At 40.7% G+C, this 21,437-nt stretch overlaps 1 protein-coding gene across 1 annotated transcript; it reads left to right on the top strand.

The window, feature by feature from the left end:
- Positions 1 to 274: 274 nt before the first annotated feature.
- Positions 275 to 4,557, top strand: LOC102219246 (transmembrane protein 100-like). The gene is made up of 2 exons (XM_005807349.2): positions 275 to 353; positions 551 to 4,557. Exon 2 carries the CDS (start codon positions 725 to 727, stop codon positions 1,196 to 1,198), a length of 474 nt encoding a protein of 157 aa, XP_005807406.1. The 5' UTR covers positions 275 to 353; positions 551 to 724; the 3' UTR covers positions 1,199 to 4,557.
- Positions 4,558 to 21,437: the final 16,880 nt, after the last annotated feature.

Genomic DNA, 21,437 nt, shown 5'->3' with positions numbered 1-21,437 from the left:
TTTAATCTTTTTTAATGCAATCATCCCCTTCCTTATACCTGTTCCCTCTGACCATGCATGATCTACTATCAAAGGAGCATCTCAAATTACTCTAAATAATGAATTAAATTCGATGAATGGAGGCGCAGAGCGGTCAGCCTCTCTACCACCCCGCCTCTCCGAATCAGTCTGTCGAGCGAGCCAATCCGACCCTCCAGTCGTGTCTGACACTTCCCACAGTCTCCTCCTTCTCCTCCCCCCGCGCTTATATAGTCTGTGAGCATCGACATCACAACACACAAACCATGCAGGCTGCTGAGGAGGCGAGCCTGTGCTGGCAGCAATCTCCCATTGATGGACAGAGAAATAACAGGGTGAGTGCTTCCTCTGTCTTATCACCTTTCATGTTTCACCTCATCCATTCAGCCTCTTTTTTTTGTAAAAGTTGCAGGTACAACTTGATTTGTTAGGTTATTTTTTATGCATCTTGTCCTAGTCACTCCCCCCCACCCTCCCCTCTCATCTCCTGGTCTATTTTCAGCTCTTTTCATTCCTCTCTTTCCTGCTGCAGATAAATGCTGACAGCAAACCTTGCGAGTAAAAACACTAGAAGCAGCGTCAGCTTCAGAGAATCCTACTGCTACGTCAGAGGCAGCGGTATAGTGGCATTCAATACAAGGCGCGCTGACAGGACCAGCGTCAGGCAGCCGTTCTCACTCTGCTCCCCAAGGACGGCAGCTCTGGGATGGGCTGCTCCTCTGGACGCCAGCCCCCGGCTTCGGTCCTTCACCCAGACCTGGACTTTGGCAACACCAGTGAGGCCAACACCTCACCCCAAGACTCCGACAACCGAAACCAGAGCCTGAATGGCTGCGGAGAGGGAGCCGACGGGGAGGACAGCCTCGGGCGGGGGCAAGCCAGACCCCCGGAGTCCCTCCACACCCTGGAGAGGCTCGCCCAGGCAACGGGCGGCACTGAAAAGTCCTGGTACCGCTGCGTCTTCCCGTTCGGCGTGATATCACTCGTGATAGGCATGGCGGGCACCGGGGTGACATTCACCTTCAACACCCTGCCCCAGACTAAAGTGGTGTCGGTCGCACTGCTGTGCAGCGGCGTGGTGATGCTGCTTGTGGCGGCCGTTTGTTGGAGGGCCCACAGACTGAGAAGACGGAAAAAGAAGGAAAGTGGATTCTTCACTGCTGATCAGGGCACTTTGTGACGGAGCGGGGACTTCTGCTGGACTGTCACAGAGCTGTAGATGGGTTTCCACTCAGCACTCACTGATGAAGACTTGAACGACGCTGGTATTATTTAGACGGGGGTGCTTTGACAGATAGTATCAAGTATGAAGTCACTTCTCTTATTGTTATTGAGGAGTAACAACTCAAAGATTTCCTGATGTGATACCCCAGCAAAATAACAGTATAAACACAGATTTAGTTGTAGTTTGTGTATTCTTAAGCAGTCAGCTGCTGTACAGACATTCCACCCCAGTAAGAGTGATTAAGAGTGATGGGTGGTGCCTCTGTGCAACTATCATTTTTCTTGACCGGAACCATCTCCAAGTCAACAAATCTGTCTTTCTAGACAGTGATTGCAAGAGCATGCAGCAGCAACAGGTGTGGGAGGCGCTGTGCTGCCGTATTTGATTTTGGCTTCTCCTTAAAAAGACTTAAAAAATTGTAACTGTATGCATTGACATTTTTGCGTTTTTGAAAACTCTTAGCTTCTTAAAACCTTGACCCCGGTAACTGCCCCATGACGAGTTAAGAACAGAGACAGGAGCGCGTTTCTGGGTACTCCTCTCCCGCTGCCCACTTTGGGTTTGAGGAATGCTTTCAACAAAGGCGCCTCAGGAGTAGCAGTTTATTATGTCATTATTTTCTCCCTGAAGCTTCACGTGAGACAGAACAATAACCTTTGAACATGTACTGCCAAGAGTAGAAAACCCCACCGGTCAAATCTAGTCTTTGTGCTCCGGTTTGACAGTTTGAATGTGCAGCTGGTTAAGGAAGGAAAAGCAGCATCTTTTTTTTTTCTTTCACTACTAATGGAGCTGAATTGTAACAAGAGCTCATAATGGCAACATTACTTCACTGCTAAATGAGTTTCCTTTCACTGCAGGGCAGTGAGTTTTCCTCCATGGTCTACTTAGAGTGCAGTGGTTCATTAGAAGAAAGCAAACACTTTTGGTCAGGTTTTTTTATTTAATTTATATTTTACATTTACAGATGTCATAAAATTTGGCAAAACAATATGCAATACTCAGCGAGTTAACTTTCTCTGCAAAATTATTCACGTACAACTTTCTGTCTGCAGTGTAGTTTCCTCCGTCCATCGTCTCTAGCCACTTGTTCTAACCGGGTCGCTGGGGGAGCTGGTGCCTACCTCCAGTGGTCAGTGGATAAGAGGCCTGGTACACCCTGGACAGGTCACCAGTCCATCACAGATCAGTCAAATAAGCATTGCCTTTATCTCTCGTCATCCATCTTAACTCTCAAGTAACAGGCTTTTAGCATTACTGGAACTTTTAATCTAGTCGCTAATGATTTATACAGTGTATACGGCAAATCCCACTACAGATGTGTCTTAATAAATTCAAACTGATAGAGAATGTGGATTTCTCCCCCAATGTTTTTACCTAATGAGGGAACTTAATGAATTTTTCTCTTCAAGTCTCACTTTTTTAAAAAAAAGTTCTCATTCTGGTTGCTGTTCATTTTCTTTCTATATTTTTAGCTAGGCTAAACTCGTCATTGGTCGTTATCGTAAGTTTGTTTATCAAATAGGAGCTTGCTACTAAAATGGTCTACTCTTTTTTTAACTTAAGTCTCATTTCACAAAACAACTTTGTCTTTTAGATGCAACAAACTTCCCTTTGGTAGTTTGCAATTCACAAAAACAAGGAGCACACTCAAGAAGCTGTACTCAGTGCAGTTAAAGTAAGTGAAATCTATTATGAACTAAATAATAACTAATAAATAAATGAACCATCAGTACAGTGGAAGACACTACTCATAGTTAAAGTCCCTCAAATGACGCTCCGCATTGAGGCATTCCTGGTGTGTTTTCGCCTTAAATCCTTCAGTCGGTGTGTCACATCCTGGAGAAAAACCGACAAACCTTTTCATAAGTCAACCTGTACATCATGAGCTAATGCTTACAATGTGCTTAGTATCTCTCCAAAGTTAAAAATGAATATAAGTCCTACCAGTTAGCATTTATAGTAAATGTGGGCCACATTCTGTATAAATAACAATAGTAAAGCCAATGAGCATCTAGCTAATGAGCATCTAGCTGATTTAGCTAACGTGAAACAATTTACTAAATTGTTCCACGATGCTAAACGTGAAACATAAGTACCTTCCTTACTTACCTATTATAATAATACACATAAGTATTTTGTACAAGAACCTGACTGATCTGTGAAGAAAGAGTGAAATCCTGCTCTGTTCTTGTCGGGCTAATATGTAGCATTCAAGCTAGCCGAAACAGCTATGGTAGCATACGGTCACTGCCAGCAGTAACGGGGATTTGAGATAGACCCAGCAGTATCACATGAGCTCCAGAGTTTTATTTTATGGATGTTGTTGGATAAATATTTTCTCTCTGATCTCATCTTTTGCATGAAATGTTAGCATTTGTGGGGAAGCAGCTAGTTCTGTGTGTTATTTGCAGTTTCTTTGAATTTATTTATGGTTTGTTACAAATCTGTGTGGTATAAATGGAATTTATTTGATGACAGTAGTTTTTTTTTTTTGAGACTAGGTGTTCCTACAAATTACATATCATGGATCTATTGTACTACTTATTATCCATAAGAGTGTAGCCACGTTTATGAATGTTTCCTTAACAGTGTCTTATTATCATTCTTGTATAAAGAGTAAAAACCCTGTGTATTTTTAAGTGGAAATATATTTTGTAATGTAGAGAATATATTTGAGGCCTTTCACTGCTATCCTTATATTTCTATTTAGGATGTCTGGTTGTAATGACTGTAAATTTGTTCATCTGAATGTTAAATACACGTTTCATTCCAAAAATGTGAATCTGCCATTCCACTCAACTGCTGCATATAAATATGAAGACTTTCATTTGCATGGAGGCCATAATAACCCGTCTTTGTTTACTTCAGAGACGAGGAACTTTTGAACATTTTAGTTTTAGAATGAAACACATCAATGGGTTGTTGTTAGCTTGCTTTGAGTCTAGCAGCATGGTCAAGCTTATCTCTCAGTGCCTTTTTTCTTGCTATGTAAAAAGTTCTACGTGAAGTGCAGTTGTTTGTGAAGGCCTACCGGTGCCGGTGTTAGAGTAGCCCAACAGAGAGGCAGAAATACTGCGGTGTGTCCAGTAAAAGTCGGGTTCAAGTCGGTGGAAGTGAACTGGTGTGCATGAAGTTACTGTTGGATGTGATTTCTTTGGTCCAACTGCCTGAAATCCCAAAAATATTAATCAAGAAGTTTATTTTTGCGTCTCTCAAATGTCTGTAAAATTGTAAATTTTTTCTTGTTCACTGTTGTTCAAAGCACATAATTAAAACCAAGGTTAGTTTTTGGAAGCAGGCGGTGACAGTGTTTTTATTTGTTAATTTAATCTTTTTTGGGGGTTAGTCCAGGACTCTTCTTCAAATTACATTAAATTACTTCAATAAGAAGAAGTCATTATGCAGTCATGTTTTGAGTTAAATAAACGATTCTTCTTGGTATTTAGGAAAAACATTTTTATAAAATCCTAAACTAAATTTTGGTTTGGAAATTTTATTCAAAAGCTGCAGAAACAGTCATCTTCAATACTGTCCAAAAGTTTTAATCTTTTATTTATGTATCTTTGGCTGTCTTTCTTTGGTGTCATCATGGTTCCTATAGTTTTCTCTGACTGCCCTCTCACACTGCAAATACACAAAATCTTACCAAGTATTTTTGGTTTGGTTTCTAGTAAAAACTTCTTAGTACACTTGACTTTAGACAAAACTATCTTGCAAGTAACTTTTCAGCAATATATGGGAGCTTGTTGTAAGCACATAATCACTTAATATTGATTTAAAAAAGTATTTGTTATATTGGCAGATTATTTCACTTATAACATGGAAAAATCCTGTCATATGTAAAATAATCTGCCAGTTGAACTGGTTAAAAAAGCTCCTATATCTTGCTGAAAGTTGCTTCTAAGATAATTTTGTTTCATGTTAAGTGTTCTATGACAGTGTTTCCCAACCCTGGTCCTCAAGGCACACTGCCCTGCATGTTTTAGGTATTTCCCTTCTTTAATCCAGCTGATTTCAATTGATGACTGATTAACAGGCATTTGTTGAACTGCAATCAGTTGAATCAGGCATATAAAAGCAGGGAAACCTCTAAAGCATGTAGGACAGTGTGCCTTGAGGACCAGGATTGGGAAACACTGTTCTATGATATCCTTACTAGAAACTAGACAAACGGGCACAAAGATTTTATGTGTTTTGCAGTGCACCGCTGCTGCAGCAGGCCAGAAGATTGATTTGGAGCAACCTCTAAAGATGCAACTGTTCTTTCATGTTGGCCAACTTTTTGTCTGGGAAAATCCAGAAGCACAGTGTGTAACTCAGACAAACTGTGTGTAACTCAGACAAACTGTGTGTAACTCAGACAAACTGTGTGTAACTCAGACAAACTGTGTGTATTCCAAATGTGGTCGGATCCAGGAATCTGAGGTACGGCTGTTAAATATCACCCAGCCCCAAAACATCTATATTCCTATCATTACTCAGGTACTCAAATCATCTCTGACTGTGGAAGTCAATGTTCACTAACATCCGTGTATCTTGTAATTTATTGTGCTCCAGTTATTCGTCATGCCAGTCATTCCAGAGTGTGAAAAGGAGCGTGCTCCACAGATTTCCGCTCATAACTCCACACTCATCGCTCCCCCTCCCACCCTCACTACTCTAGCGAGCGCAGCTGTTTGATATAAATATTCAAATTAGCACACGTCTTGAATCTGCCCACGCTTTTTTCCCCCCCAGTTCCTCCTCCCCTGTTTTCCTCCGCCGAATCTACAAGGGACCGTGTCGTCCTCTCTCCGTCTCCTCCTGCACGGCGGCTAAAAATAGCTCGGCGTGATGTCAAAAGCAAGAGAGCCGGGCAGCCAGAGAGGCTGGCCGCCGGCTGAGCGACGAATGTGTGAGAAGGGGAAAGCAGGAAGGCTGTTTAATTGAACCGCACACTTTTCCCGACAGTTAATGGCCTCTAGATGGGCAGAGAACAGCTTCAGAAGAAGAAGAAGAAGAAGTGGCTGATTCCTGTGAGTCATGCCCAGCAAATTTCAGATTAAATAGAGTAGAATAGTCCTTTATTGTCCCTGACAGGGGAAGTAAAGGTGAGAAAGTGACAATCAAATTGAAACATGCAGATACACATAAAAGTGAGATGTAGCAATAGAAAATAACAATAACCTGAGGAAAAACTATAGTTCAATCTGGAGAGACTCAGACGGAGATGAGAAGACAATTAGAAGAGTTTATTGACAAACAGAATTTAAAGTCTTTGGCGCTCGGGCCCCCGCTGGGGATAACAGTTATCGCAGCGTTAGCGATAGGCTTCAGATGAGCATCCCCGATGCTGTTAGGAACGTCATCCCCCAGGGCCCGGCACTGGTGGTGGAGGTTGAAGAAGGGTGCGGGCCTCAGGACCGGGCGAATGGAGGAGAAGGGGTGGTGGTGGGTTGAGCTCGGCTGGAGAGCGAAGGACGCCATGAATGAAGGTCCTTATCAGCTGGGACTTGGTCGGTGATTGGACGTGACGTGGCTTGGTCCAGCGTTGATAGGTCAACGATTGTGGGCAGGTCGCTTCAATTAACAGGTCCCGGTGGGGATAAAAGAGTCTTCCAGTTTGAATTTGCGCCTAGGCTTCATTTGTGAAAAATAACAGATGCAAACTCTTTAACTTTTGCTCCAGTCACTGACTTTGTTTCTTCCAATATGATTACAACATCAGGTCTTTAAAAGTTTTTACTCGTTAGCGTTAGCCTGAAGCTTTGCAGTTCAGGCTTTATTTAATCGCTCATTGGTCTATAGTTTCTATTCCATGTGTAGAGTCGAGTACAAAAATCATATCGTTTTCCTTAATGTAGCTTCCAACATTTACAGAACCGTGGCGTCTGTGTGTTATAACATAACAAATGCATGTATTCATAGATGGATGGAGACGTGTTTACAAAACGTCGCCAGGCAACAACGCAACCCTCTACTTTTACGTTACTTCATGTCTGTTTGAAATAAATAAAATGCAGTGAAATAAATAAATAACGTCGAATGATGTTCCTTTATCCAAATTTCTCTCTGGAAGACAACAGTTATACATTAATTGTAATAATGACAGCACCAAAAGTTTATAAACAAGTTTTTCTGATGTTAGTTGGCTTTTTATTTTTTGATGGGTCACACGGTCCTCGAAAACGTGCGGGCCCAAAATAACGGGGTCCAACAAAGGGCAGTGCAGTGAAAGCTCTGATCTGTCAGACGGGTATTGTGTTGAAACAGAGGGTCGCTGTTTCACGGGCAGAACTCGGCGCCGGGGTTTCATAGGTTGCCTCTTTCCAGGCTTGTGCTTTTGGTAAAAAAAAAACAAACTAATGTTGTTTCTCTGCATCTGGGTCAGGATGGAGCACTGATTTTAAAAAAAATAACATGTTGGCCTACATATATTCATTCCCCGATATCAAGCAGCACTACTCAACACAGCCTTGAAATAAAAGCAATGCAGATGCAGCTTTAATATGAAACGTCCGTCTGATTCACGTACATTTTTGGCCAATTTATTCAAAACTGGTGTTGCTACATGTGGAAAAATGCCATTAAAATATAAACACTTGCTCACAAATTAACTGCAGTGACATTAATGAAGTGCTACTTGACATAATTGTGGTGATTAACAAAGGGCAGCAATGCAGTTGTATTCAGAAAGATTGAATATTATTGAAAAGTAAATTTTTTTCGGTGAAACATTATATACATTAATTCCACACAGACTGTTGTTTTCAAGCTTTCGTTCCCGTTTATTATTAGGATTTACTGCTGACAGCCAAAGAAAACACATTTAATTTTCTTGAAATTGAGAATATTACAGCAACAAAAAACTGTTTCATCGTGGAAATGTTTGACTGCCACAGCGAGAAAAATAAATACTGGAGCTCAATCTCTTTAAAGCAATAAAGTTTCTCATTATAACAAGATATAAAAGTCCTCATAATGAGATACCGCTCCTGTATTTATTTCCTAGCTGTGGCAGGTAAACACTTTCGTAATTAATACCTGCTCGAAGGACTTCAAATAGTACTTTTAATCTGTCAAATGAGCCTCATCAGAATGCATGGCATGTAATGAGTTTTTAATTGTCTGTTATGATCAAAATAAATAAATAAAAAAAACAAGATAAATCCCTAAAGAAGAATCAAACTTAAAGGAGTCGGATAACTGCTGATCAATTACCTCCTTTGCCAAGTCATATTCACATTTTGTCCTTTTCTCTCTTTTTTGCTTCAAACCCAAAGTAAAAAATGCCTTATTAGAGATTAAATTATATATTTTCTTGATACTCTATTTCTGTTTTGTCGTATCTGGGTTGATACGATCTCTTCATTTTTACTTTCCTTATCTGTGGTTCTCTTTGCTCCTCCATGCCATCTCTCTCTCGCTCTCCCTCAGCCTGCCCTCTGCTCTCTCCTCTCAGCTGCACCCTGTTTGTAATTAGACTCGCTCCATCGTTCCAGTAATCAAGCTTCCAGTATTTAATCTGCTGTCTCCTTCATGCTATCTGGTTCTTGTCTGTTTCTGCCGATCTGGTGTACTGTCGCCCTTGTTTTTGTAAATTCTTGTTTAATTATGTGTTCCAAAACTATTTCATCATCTATTCGTTGCCTCGGATCCACACCTTGGGCCCAACAACCACAGAAAATCATAAGTTTATTTACGTTTTGATCCCCTTTTGAGCCATGAATATTAAAAAAATCCTTTGAGTGACCAACCTCCTGCTGTTTAATCATATGAATGAATAACCACATCATCTTACAATAAAATATACATAGATTTCAGAAAGCAAATTTAAATTCTGATAAGTACAAAATGTGTCTCTAGAACACAGGCGTCAAACTCCAGTCCTGGAGGGTCACTGCCCTGTAACTTTTAGATGTGCCTCTGCTGCACCACACCTGAGTAGAATAATTAGGTCATTAAGGCTCTGGAGAACTGATCTACACAAGGAGGAAATGATTAAGTCATTTCATTCCAGTGTTTTGCACATCTAAAAACTGCAAGACAGCGGCCCTAGAGGACTGGAGTTTGGGTCTGTGCCTTACCAGAGGCGCATTTATTTAAATCTAATTATTTAAATCTAAATAATTTAAAATTCCAGAATGAATGAGGGAACTGTAGTGTGGTGTGGCTGGTTTGCAACATCGACATTTAGTTTATTACAGCTGTGTGTAGCGTAAACGTCTGATGAAGTTGCACTTAGCATAGCCTGGTTGATTCTCTCCAAATCAGCAGATGGAAACGCGACTAATTGGCATTTTTATTTTTTTTGCAACATTTAAGAGATGGGGTCATTTGGCCCTCACAAGACTTTTCCTTTGTGCGTGGTCCAGCGGGATCACACTGACCCCGCGTTTGTTTCTATGAGTTTTCTTTTTTGTGTAAATGGTTTTGGGAACTGACGGTCTGACGGAACAACCTCTCCGCTTCCCCACTGTCTGACTGTGACATTTTCTGAGCGTAGCACTAAAACCGTGATATGGTTAAGATTCCCATGACAATATAGTGGTAACAGAGCTAATAACTAGTTTGAAACGTTATGTCCAAATCAACGTTTCCTTCTTTAAAAAACGGCAGCAGCTTGTTCCAATATTTAGATTAGGTTACTGAAGTTACTACTAAAAACGCCATTTTTAATTAAAATTCTTCAAGATGACATGTGATTATACAAAGTTTCAACCAGCTGTAAATGCAAACCCTTTCATTTGTATTTTAAGCAATCAACACCATTAGAAAAGCTGGTGTCTTTGTGGCAGTCATTTTAACATACGTACAAGGAAAGTTTGACAACACAACAGAAATTTGATAATAATGAAGACAGGCAAAGAGTACAACACATATCTTGGTAATCCTGACCATTTCTTTGTTGTACCAGTCATATAACAAATAATGAGGGAGAGAAAAGTCTTCCTGGTAATTTCTTTTCAATAATTCTGGGCCATTCACGAGCCTGTGTTTACCTGTCGAGCTTCTCCAGATTAGCTCTAATCGTCTTCAAACATCACTCTTCATGCTTCCATCTGATTGCCCCTCAGCACATCCTCCCACATCTTTCTTGCTTCCCTCTTGTAATTTCCTCTTCAGTGGTTAGAACCAGCAGCTCATTAGCTTGCTACGCTAACGAGCCACGGATTCCTTCTTTGTGTTGTGTCCAGTGTCAAAGGTTGCCAATCACTACCATTCAAAATCTCAAACATTCGGGGGTTTCCAGGTCTTTGCCATCCTCCATATTTCGATACTCTTGCTGGATGCTAATTATGATTATTTTTTATTTTTTCAGAAAACATGAAAGCAGAAGGTGCTATCATCATAAAAGCTGAGCTCTGCCTCTTATTTTCTAAAGCTGGCACCTGGCAAAGGATCATTACTGCACACACGAGCGTAATGGTGCTACTCAGCCTCCAGCTCGACATTAAAAGCCCAAGACGAGTCAAAGGTTGTGAAAATCCTCAGTGCGCTGCTACATGGTTGCACACATTTGTTTTTGGGTCGATGCCTTTCAAGAATGGAAACCAAATTAGAAGCAAAGCCTAATTTTCAAGGTACATCTTGTCCATGAAACAAAAACCAAACAACTTGCATAAAAGAGGAACTTCCTGGGGTTGGAGTGATAGCTTAATTTTGTGTCGTTCAACCCAGACTGAAAACCAGGGACTTTTTTTAACCAAGGAAATCTTTTGGGAACAATTTGGCAAAAATGTTCATTATTTTGAGGATGGTGACAATATGACAGATCTAAAATCAGTTTCTGAAATGTTCCAGTGGCTACCACCAATGCTGAGCGCTACTAACCAGAACGTTAGTTGGCGCGAACCCCAACAATACTAACCCATGATCATTAGTTCTGCTAGCAGGCTGTATCAACGTGATATTTGGCAGAATCTAATGCTAAATCACTAAATTCAACTGTCTTACCCATCATGTGCCAATACCACAACATATTATGTAATCTTTAACAGAGTCAAATTTGTTATTGCACACCCAGTTGTGCAACTTGTGCTTCTGGAAGTGATTTTATTTTTGAACAGACTTTGTTGAGTATTGCTAACTCTGTTGCTAATTGATGACAGCAGGGTCAATTAGACAACAGAAGTAAGAATTCTGGACAGTCCATAACCAAAACCTCAACAAAGAGGTTGAACTTTATTCAACTGAAAGTTTACAAAACAGGCAAATAAATTAGCACCTTAGAAATATTAATTTATTGGAATCTAACGTTTGAGCTGAGCGCTAAGGCGCTAAATAAAAAATTAGCTTCGCTATTAGCATAGCAGCAGAAATGTGGTCGTTTTGTGAGCTGATATAAAAGCACACAGTGTGTGTCGGAACTGCTCCTGGAGCTCCAACCTGCAATATCATCAGCTCTGTCACCAGGGGAGTTCAAGCTCTCTCCGCTCCCCAGCAGACACTGACATAACGGCCGCAGGAAAGGCGGTGAAAGCTCTGAAGCTACTGACTGGCACCACTGTGATGGCGTCTGAAGAGAAGTTCACAAATATGTCCATTAACACAACCGACAGTAAAGCAACGCACACAAAAAAAGCTTAGATTTATGTATATGTTGAGTATAACAGAAAGAAAAACAAAATGGACACATGCTAATCATGGGCATAATTATGATCAGTTTGAGGCTTTCAAGTCTTCAGTTTACCCTGCGAGGACAATCAGACATAGACGATGAATATCTGACCTGCTCTGTAAAGTAGCATTTTGGCTAATTCTGCTATATTAGCATTGAGCTGATCATTAACATGCCCCCTTCTATACGTTCTGATTTAATATTTCTAAGTGTAATGGCCTGCCCTTTTTTAGACTTTGCTTCAGTTTGAACACTAAGGCTTTCATAAGATGCACAGCTTGTCACCAAATCCACTCAGGTTTAAAGAGTGTGATCATTTTAACTTTAAAAGTTCTCCATAAACTATGGACTCTTTCAGATTAGTAAGTCTCAGATCAGTGTGTGCTGCTCATCGAGCAAGCCGCTTTCCTCGCCATAATCCGGTCCCTCATTACGGTGCGTCATGACAACGGCGTTTGTTTGTTTGATTGTTTTTGTTTTTCTGTTTTCCTCGAGCCGGATACGATGATCGCCGTCTTCAGGGGTTTCTCTAACATTTTTTGATGCATGTTCGTCCTTCTTTAATCTCCAACGAAAATCATGTTTTACAAGCGAGACAAGCGCATTAAATTAGTCTCAGCCTGTGATGAATCAGCAGTGAGTGACAGCAGCGTAAATAGGATCTCCTGTCTTTGTTCTGTCGGTGTGGATGCATTCCACCGCCAGGGAGACAATGGAGGCCCTCTCTGTTTACGTTTTATTCACTTATCAGTGAGCGTCCATCAGCTGTAGAAGCATCAATTATTTTGTCTCGCACAGATGTACACACCAGCACATCGGGAGCAGTCAGAGAAGTACTTATAAACACACTGGACATTTCTATTGCAGGGTGGCTTTGCTTTGTAGAGACCCGCAATATCAAGAAGGTTATAGAGACACAAAAACTCCATGGACACTTTATTAGACACACCTGTGTCTGTTGATGCTATGGATTCCTTCTGAAAACTCCTTCTGGATGAACTCGCACCGACACGCCCTGATGGCGTCCTTTGTTGTGAAAGAATGGAGCTGGGCGGCCATTTCTGATACCCTGTCGCAGTTCGATTTACCAGAGGGAAAGTTCCTGCATTTCAGGAAGAACAGAAGACGACATTTGGCACAACTCTATTAGCGACTGGATTTTATCCAACATTATCTTTGTCAACCACCAAATTGCCAGCAAATCATTGCTTCTGCTGTAAGCTGACGCCAAAGTAGATAAAAAAAGGACTCATGAAAAATAAAGTATTTTAGTTCAGAATATTACTGTAAAAATCTTTAAAGTGTGGATGGAAGCATAAACATTGGCATGCAGAGCCCTCAAATCAAATGTTTTCCATTAGGGATGCACAATATTGAATTTTTGTTAGATATCCGATATATCGGATAGCTAATATCCAGTATATCCAATATTTAGGATATCGGATATACTTGATATCCGATATCGGCTAGCCAGTTTGGCAGATATCAATTATCGGCCAAATGAGTAGAATGGACCGGTGGTGAGGGGGTTTTTTCTTCTCCCCGGTTAACCGCTCTCTCACTTTCCCTTTTGGCCACCATGAACTCATCGTAATGGTCAGAATAGTGGTTGTTCAGATGGTTAATTAGGTTTTAAGTGTTGCAGGACTTTGTTGTTGCTCCTCCTCACATCATTGCAAATAGAAGTTCTGCTATCAGTTTCCAACACTTTAAAAAGTTTCCTCACCTCTGACATTTCCACTTGGCCTTGCTCACCCTCTGTGATCAGATTAGGTTAGCGCGCGTGACGTCATTAAGTTGTGCTGTAGGCGTCATTGTCACTGGTTTGTCATTAAAACCAACGTCTTATATATACATATTTTGACAGGATGTCCGATAATAAATTCTACAGCCAATATCGGCTGTAAAATATCTCCATGATACCAATACCATGCAGATAATATTGTGCATCCCTATTTTTTATATTTGCCGAATTTCAGCACAATTTCAGCACGATGGCTATTTTTCAAGATGGCCGCCAATCAATCATTGGCGTAAAATGTGGCACATTCTCATGACTTGAGTGAACTTTATGTCATGTCATGTTTTCAGCGTTGGTTATCCTCTTCATACAACTTCAAAATAATAATATGGAGCTAAATCAGAAACTGAAGGTAACTGGAAGGAGGTAACTTGTATGAAAGGTTCGTAAGCAGGTCAAACATTTTGAACGGCGCTGTGTTCAGCAAAGAATGTTTCCTAGTTTACACAGAGTAAATCCAATATGTGTTTAATCACACAGAAATATATTTTCTTTGTTTAGTTGTCTATTTAATTCTCTCCAGTGTCGGATAATGCAAAAAATCTAATTACAGAGAGAAGTGGCGCATTGGACGACAGGCCAGGCGGGGTGTGTGTGTGTGTGTGTGTGTGTGTGTTCTCTCTCACACACAGCAGATAAACTCATCAATCCAGGATACGCTTCCTGTCGGTGAAGGTGATGATTGTGGTTTGCGGTAACGGCAGAGAGATTGTACTTTCAGGTCTTCAGTTTTGTTTATCAAACTGTCACCTTAAGCCAGCCTATCCCAGGAGATTACATAGTTGAGCTGTGTGTTGGTGGCTCCTCCCTTACAGCTGAACACACAAGAATCCTGCCAAGCAAACGGTGTCGCTTGCAGTTTGTGCACGTTTAAATGAAGTACCCAGTAGACGTTTAGACGGAAATCCTGGTTACAAACGAAGCAGAAAACGACGCATTCTCAAAAACCAGAGATGGAAAAAAAATACCGTCTACTGAAAGCTGAGTTAGTTTGTTGTTGTCGCCTGTTATTGTTTGACTGGGCGTTCCAGCTTCCTCCAAAAGTACAAAACTCTTGTTTTAGAAAGATGAGTTTTCTATCTCGACATATCGAGAAATAAAAATACGCTTTAATATCTGAGAAAAAGGCATAAAGAGGCTCACTACGACTCTTTCTCACATCATCTGTTTCCTCTACACATCTAAACATGCTGAGCGGTGTTTGCTGTTTTACTGCTGTGATCTTTATTTTAAAAAGAACATATTTTGGTTTTAATTAGATACAAATCTCGTTTTAACAAGCTTTTTTAATCTCGTGAAAACTAGGAACATTTTGTAATTTTAACGAGACTCTGCTCCCGAATTTATTTCTGAGCTCTGGCAGTTCTACTCTTCCGTACTGTAGTCTGCAGTCAGAGTAATTAATCCTTTAAATGTATTGACAGGTGCAACTGGTTCTTTTAATTCAGATAAGGGATCATGTAGGCGTGAAAAAAAGAGAGGATTAAAACAAGACAAAAAAAGTGCATCTAATATGACGACACATGTGAGTGTGAAGGTCCAACTCCCATCACTCCGTCTGCAGCAGAAACGCACTTCGCCTGCGTACTGAGTCATTCATGAAAAATCATCAGCAGGGAGCCACAGATGGACAGAGCGTGGTGTGTCGGCTGCTTTCTCGAACAGAACGCCGAAGCCTAAAGCGGCGCTGCGCCTTGTGCCAGAGAAACTCACGTTGGCCTCTTGCAGTCCTATAATAAGACTTACTAACAGCACGACTGAAATATTACACGTCACAAATACTTTTTTGTCTGAATTCTTTCCTTCACCTCTTCTTTTGTGAAAATACTTTCCATTTTCTTTAAAATTCTATCGTCTACATAAACAGAATTCACAAATCGACAGTATATTTTACTTTTATTTCCTATTTTTAGCTACAACAATACTGCCTCTACATTAACTCCACTTAAAATGTTTTTCTTTTATTACACTGTATGTAAACTTATGGTTTGAGCCGTATTCTGTGAATCCAGCCAATAAGAGAGCCACATTACCCGTCATCACTAGTGGCAAACACTGTTCTTCATCCTTAGAGACATCCCACAGCAGGTCACACTCAATAAATACGAGGTAGCAATGACGACTAATAAAAGATACAACCTTTCAGAGAGGATCAAGAAAGCACATAAAAGAGGTTTCTGTGTCCATTTCACTCCCACGCATCACAACGGGATGGAGAAGCGATCCAGCCGTGAACCGTTTAGGGGAGATACTCGACATGTTACAAAGAACAGAGAGTAGGTGTGGATCAGGCTGATCCACGAGAGAAACGGCAGCCAGGAGCCGCTTGTGAGGAGTAAAAAAAAGCAAAAAAGGCCAAAAGCATCAAAATCAAAAAATGAGCGCGTGGACTCGGAATATGAGGGAAAATGTCACTTAAGTTTTTGACCATAAACTGAGCTCTGCTACTGAAGGATTGAGCGGTTTGCTCAATCTTGTTACCAAGAGAACCGGAGATATTTATGTCCACAACGCATGGTTAAGATCCCTAAGTTTTTATGTACATCTATCATGAGATGTATGTCATTTTGTAACCAGATGCATGTCGTTATGTAACAACTGGGAAGATGGGTGCCGTTTGCATATTCAAAACGAATAACACAACATTTCAGAAGGTGCACATTCACACAAGAAATTCTTGGATACAAAAGAATCTCAGATGCAACACACTCAGAGATCCAAGCAGTGATTATTCAGACTGCACATACTTAACTTTATCTATCTAGCACATCTGACACTAATTTTGCTGTAATATATTCAACAAGTGCTTTAACCTGAAACAACAAAAAAAAACAAAATTTTCTGAATAGGTCTTGGATGAGTGGAAGAGAATGTTGAATGTTGGTTGATGTTTTAGGCGGCGAAGGCTTGTGCTGTCAGCTTCGGTAGGAAAAGAGAAAAGTGAGGCAAAGCAGGGCGAGCAAATCTGTCTAGCGTCATGACAGATGAAAGACCTGCAAACATTGTAATTCCTCTTGTTTTTTTTGTTTTTTTTAAATTACAATTCATTTGGATTTCATTTTATTTCCCAACAAAATAAAATTGATTCTAAAACTTAAATAAACCTACAGTTTTGCGTTCCCACCCTTCTGTCATTGCAATCTGGCAACCCACAACCTTCTTCTACAGACGTGTGCGCAGCTCCTCACTGCACAGGTTGCCTATTTCACATCATTTCTTGACTTGCAGCATATGTCTCCAAACGGCATGCTGAGAAACACTCCATCTTCCTCCTACTCTGTCTCAAACAACAGGTTTTTCTTTTAACGATGTCCCGGCAGGTATGAGACAGACGTGTAGACTTGTGGAAACTGGAAGCCAAGACCACAAGACCACAGACACATACATAATAATAATAATAATAATACATTTTATTTCAAAGGCGCCTTTCTGGCACTCAAGGACACCGTACAAAGAGCGAAAAGTAAAAAACAATAAAATGTAGCAATTAAAAAATAGATAGAATAAATACACAACAATGTATCTATATGAAATCTATATAAAAATCTATGTAAAAAAAAGAAAAAAATCTATATAAAAAATCAAGCAAACCAATTGTGTCATATTGAAAAGGCAGATCTAAAAAGGTGTGTTTTAAGTTTGGTTTTAAATTTAGGGAATGACTTTATGTTTCTAAGGTGAGGTGGTAATGAGTTCCAGAGTTGGGGAGCAGAGCGACTGAAAGCTCTGCTCCCCATGGTAGTAAGACGGACAGAGGGGACAGACAAATGGATGGAGGAGGATGATCTGAGAGAACGAGAGGGAGTGGCAATATGACTAAGATTGGAAAGATATAGTGGGGAGAGATTGTAAAGAGCCTTAAAAGTATACAGAAGAATTTTGTATTCTATGCGGAACTTGGTAGGCAGCCAATGAAGTCTTTGCAAGATAGGAGTGATGTGGTGCATGGATGGGGTTTTAGTAATGATACGGGCAGCTGAGTTCTGGACCAGTTGAAGCTTATGAAGAGATTTCTGGGTGAGACCAAACAGAAGGGAGTTGCAATAGTCCAGGCGTGATGTCACAAGACAGTGAACAAGAATGGCAGCGGAATGGGAAGTAAGGGAGGGGCGAAGACGATTGATGTTGCGTAGATGAAAATAAGCTGAGCGGGTAATATTGTTAATATGAGACTGGAAAGAAAGGGTGCTGTCAAGAATAACACCCAGACTCTTTACCTGAGGGGAGGGGAAAACGGAACAGTTATCAATTTCAAGACTAAAGTTTTTGATTTTGGCCAGATTAGATTTAGTACCAATGAGAAGGATCTCCGTTTTATCACTATTTAGCTTAAGTAGATTAGAGGAGAACCAGGATTTAATTTCAGTCAAACAGTCAGTAAGCAAGGATGGTGGAAGGTTGGAGGCGGGCTTACTGGAAACATAAAGCTGGGTGTCATCCGCATAACAGTGAAAATCAATGTTATATTTACGAAAAATATTACCCAGGGGAAGGAGATAAATAATAAAAAGAAGGGGCCCTAAGACAGAGCCCTGGGGAACTCCTGATGTAACAGAGGAAGGCTGGGAAGAAAAGGTTTTGATCCGAACGAACTGAGTGCGGCAGGAAAGATATGATTTAAACCAGTTTAGAGGAGTCTGAGTGATACCAATGGAAGACAGTCTATTAAGTAAGGTGACATGACAAATAGTGTCAAACGCTGCACTCAAATCAAGTAGGATAAGAATGGACAGCAAGCCAGAGTCAGCTGCCATAAGGAGGTCATTAGTGATTTTTATGAGAGCTGTTTCTGTACTATGGAGGGGAAGAAAACCAGACTGAAACAGTTCATACAGGTTATTGTTGGATAAATAAGTGTGAAGTTGCGATGCTACTATCATGAACAAATATAGATACAGGCAGAGGAAAGGGATGACTAGAACATTTCAAAATCCAGAGGAACAACCAAGTCTGTGGCACCCAGAGTCAAAACCGGTTGCACCTCTTTCTGATACGCTGCCTTCGTACTGAAACATTTCAGAAGTTTCTCAGAGTTTTGAACAATTCATAAATCTCTCGTCTATCACTCTCTTGTCACGACCGCAAAGCTTCACCTCTAAAGGTTTCCTTACATTCAGAAAATGAAAGCAGCATCTCGTTCAGCAAAGGGAGGCCAGTCTGGTAATGACTCGATGTTAATTCACACCTTGTTCTCAGCGGATGTGGGCGGACTACCGCTGAAGCTGAGCGCACACTGTGTGAAGGAAGCCACTGTTTGCCCTACAGGGGACGGCACAGAGAGGATGAAGGTGCAAAAACAGGAAGGGTATTTCAAGGCATGTTAAGAAAAGATGAGGGAATGTGTTCGTCGGTGCTCCTACTTTTAGCTTTCACTATCGCATACGCAACTTTTGTAGCACCTTCCTCCGCAATTGTGCAAATAATAGAAAGTCTACAAAGGCTGTTATTTTAATAACCACAGTGGTGATCTTAGCCATTTACTTTTTGTTCTTTGTTTTTCTTGTGAACCTCGCGCCTCTTTCACAAGACACTTTAAACTCTGGTTTGAGACGACGTCTTGGCATTGGGGTTTAATCCACGTAAGGACCAAGGCAGCATGGCGGTTTGAAGATGTTACACCCTCGGGCTGAGCAATACATCAAGTTCAATCGCAAGATCAGAACAATATCTCATTTTACAAATAATTTCTTGAAATGTGATGCTTGGTTAATGACTTGCTGTTGCGCAAGCCCAAACACAGAGAGATGACCGACAGAAGGCAGGACATTTTAGTTCATAAAATTCCTAAATATACATGGGAGAAAGCAAATTAACACCCTTTAACAAACCGCCAGAGAGCAAATAGACTTTAATCTGGGGTAGAGGAGAAGGATCTGACAAGGTGTGACTGAAAAAGCGAGGCATCAGTGCTGAGGAGGGGCATTATGAGAATGAACACAGATGAGTTTCTTCACAAAAACAAGAACACCATAAAAAAAAAACTTAATCACAATCCAAATAATGAAAAAAAAAGTGTAACAGGAAAACAGGATGTCAATGATAGAACACAAAGAAACTAGACCACCAAAAAAGTCCCCTAGAAAACCCAGAATGAATGTTTACAGAGGAATAAAGTCATCACAACATTTAAATACTAGGTACACCAAACCACAAGATGATCAAAAAATACAAAATGAAAGTTCAAAGGGTCAACACACCAACAGCCTATTGAAGTGCTCAAAATGATTTCAGTGACTGAGTGCCAATAGTGGTTTTGATGTTGAGAAAAGAAAGAAAAAGGTGAGGAAAATTGGGGTCACTTGAAGCCCCCATTGCTGTAATTTGCATAACGAATCTCAACATGTAGGCATTGTTTTATAGCTTCGTCCATTTGTGCTCCCTCTCTTTATATTCTGATCCGTTGTTTTGCTTCACAACCTGCTGGTCTAGCCAGGCTTCCCTTCGGACAGTTTTACCGTTTTGGATTCTTGCTTTCTAAGACTCCATCACCTTGGCGTTTCCTGCACTGCCTCAGCCTTTGTCCTGTCACATCAGTGGCAAAAAATTATCTTTTTCTGTCGGATTTGGTTTCTCACACTTCAGCACACTTGTTAAAACAGATTAAAAACATGAAGTAAGATTTCACTTTTTTTTTTACAAAAGAGGGTCAAATCCTCAGACGTTGACATAATGGGTACATAAACGAAGATTTCCAAGATCAAAGATCTGCGGATACACGTCTATGTAAAAATGCACAACCTGCTGCAAATCGATGAGTCATCCAGCATGCGTCGGCTTCAAATGGAGATCAATATCAGCTTCACTTGTGTCTCCCTTTGTGTCTGAAACATGTAAAGTAGTGAAAAGTCTGGCTACAAACATTCACACCAGAAAAGCAGCTGAACTGTCAACATCATTTTTCAACATTATCCATCAAACAAAATTTTGCCTAAATTTACATGGACTTCCTGCTCTGAGCGTAAAAATGGAACACTGCCAAAAACTCAGACAAAGCAGTGAACATCTGTTTGAGGTGGAGAGCATGCCATCTCTGTTTCTATTCACCAGAGTTGACCTCATACAGACCAGAGAGAGGTTTGTGTGTGTTACGTCCAAAAAAGGACACAACATATTTGAGGACACAGGCAAAACTGAGGGTTCAAAAACATTATTTTATTTTTAAACTCTCGAACTTTTCTTTTGGTTCAGCTGCTTTGATTTTCTGTGGAGGAAAAAAAGAGAGAGAGTTAAATACTTTTAATTACCCGTGTCCCAAAAAAAGAGAGGAAAAAACAAAAATCCCAAAGGTATTAACGAAAAGTCGGACCTGGTGAGCCGATCAAAAAGAACAAAACGCAGGGGATGGCAGGGGGCCAAACCTATACACAGGGCCGTCGAAGCCCCTACTAGTACCGGACTAAAGCAAGAAAAGAATCTACTGGAAAAAAAGAATCGAAAACAGGACAACCGGTCCCACCGGGCCAAAATCACAACGAAAACAGCAAACAAACAAAGGCTAACAAAAGTACCGCATGGCAGGCTGGAGACGTCAGCTGCGGCCTACAGCGACTGGAGACGAGCGCGCACCGCGTCAGGACGCATCCTCGGTGGTGGTGGAGCGAGTGGACGGGCGGATCTCCACACATGTCGAAACCCAGCCTGTTTATAGGCGGGCCGCCACAAATTAACAAAATCAAATTAATTACAAAAAAGAAATGATCCAAACTCCAAAATATACTAAACAAAAAGTCATTCAACTAAAGTCAATATACAAAGCAGTCTTTGTGTATTGACACAAGCACATAACAGTG

Source organism: Xiphophorus maculatus, chromosome 10 (genome assembly GCF_002775205.1).
Source record: "Xiphophorus maculatus strain JP 163 A chromosome 10, X_maculatus-5.0-male, whole genome shotgun sequence".
NCBI classification, from domain to species: Eukaryota; Metazoa; Chordata; class Actinopteri; order Cyprinodontiformes; family Poeciliidae; genus Xiphophorus; species Xiphophorus maculatus.
Note: the sequence above shows the minus strand (reverse complement) of the source record. Positions and strands in the feature narration are given on the sequence as shown.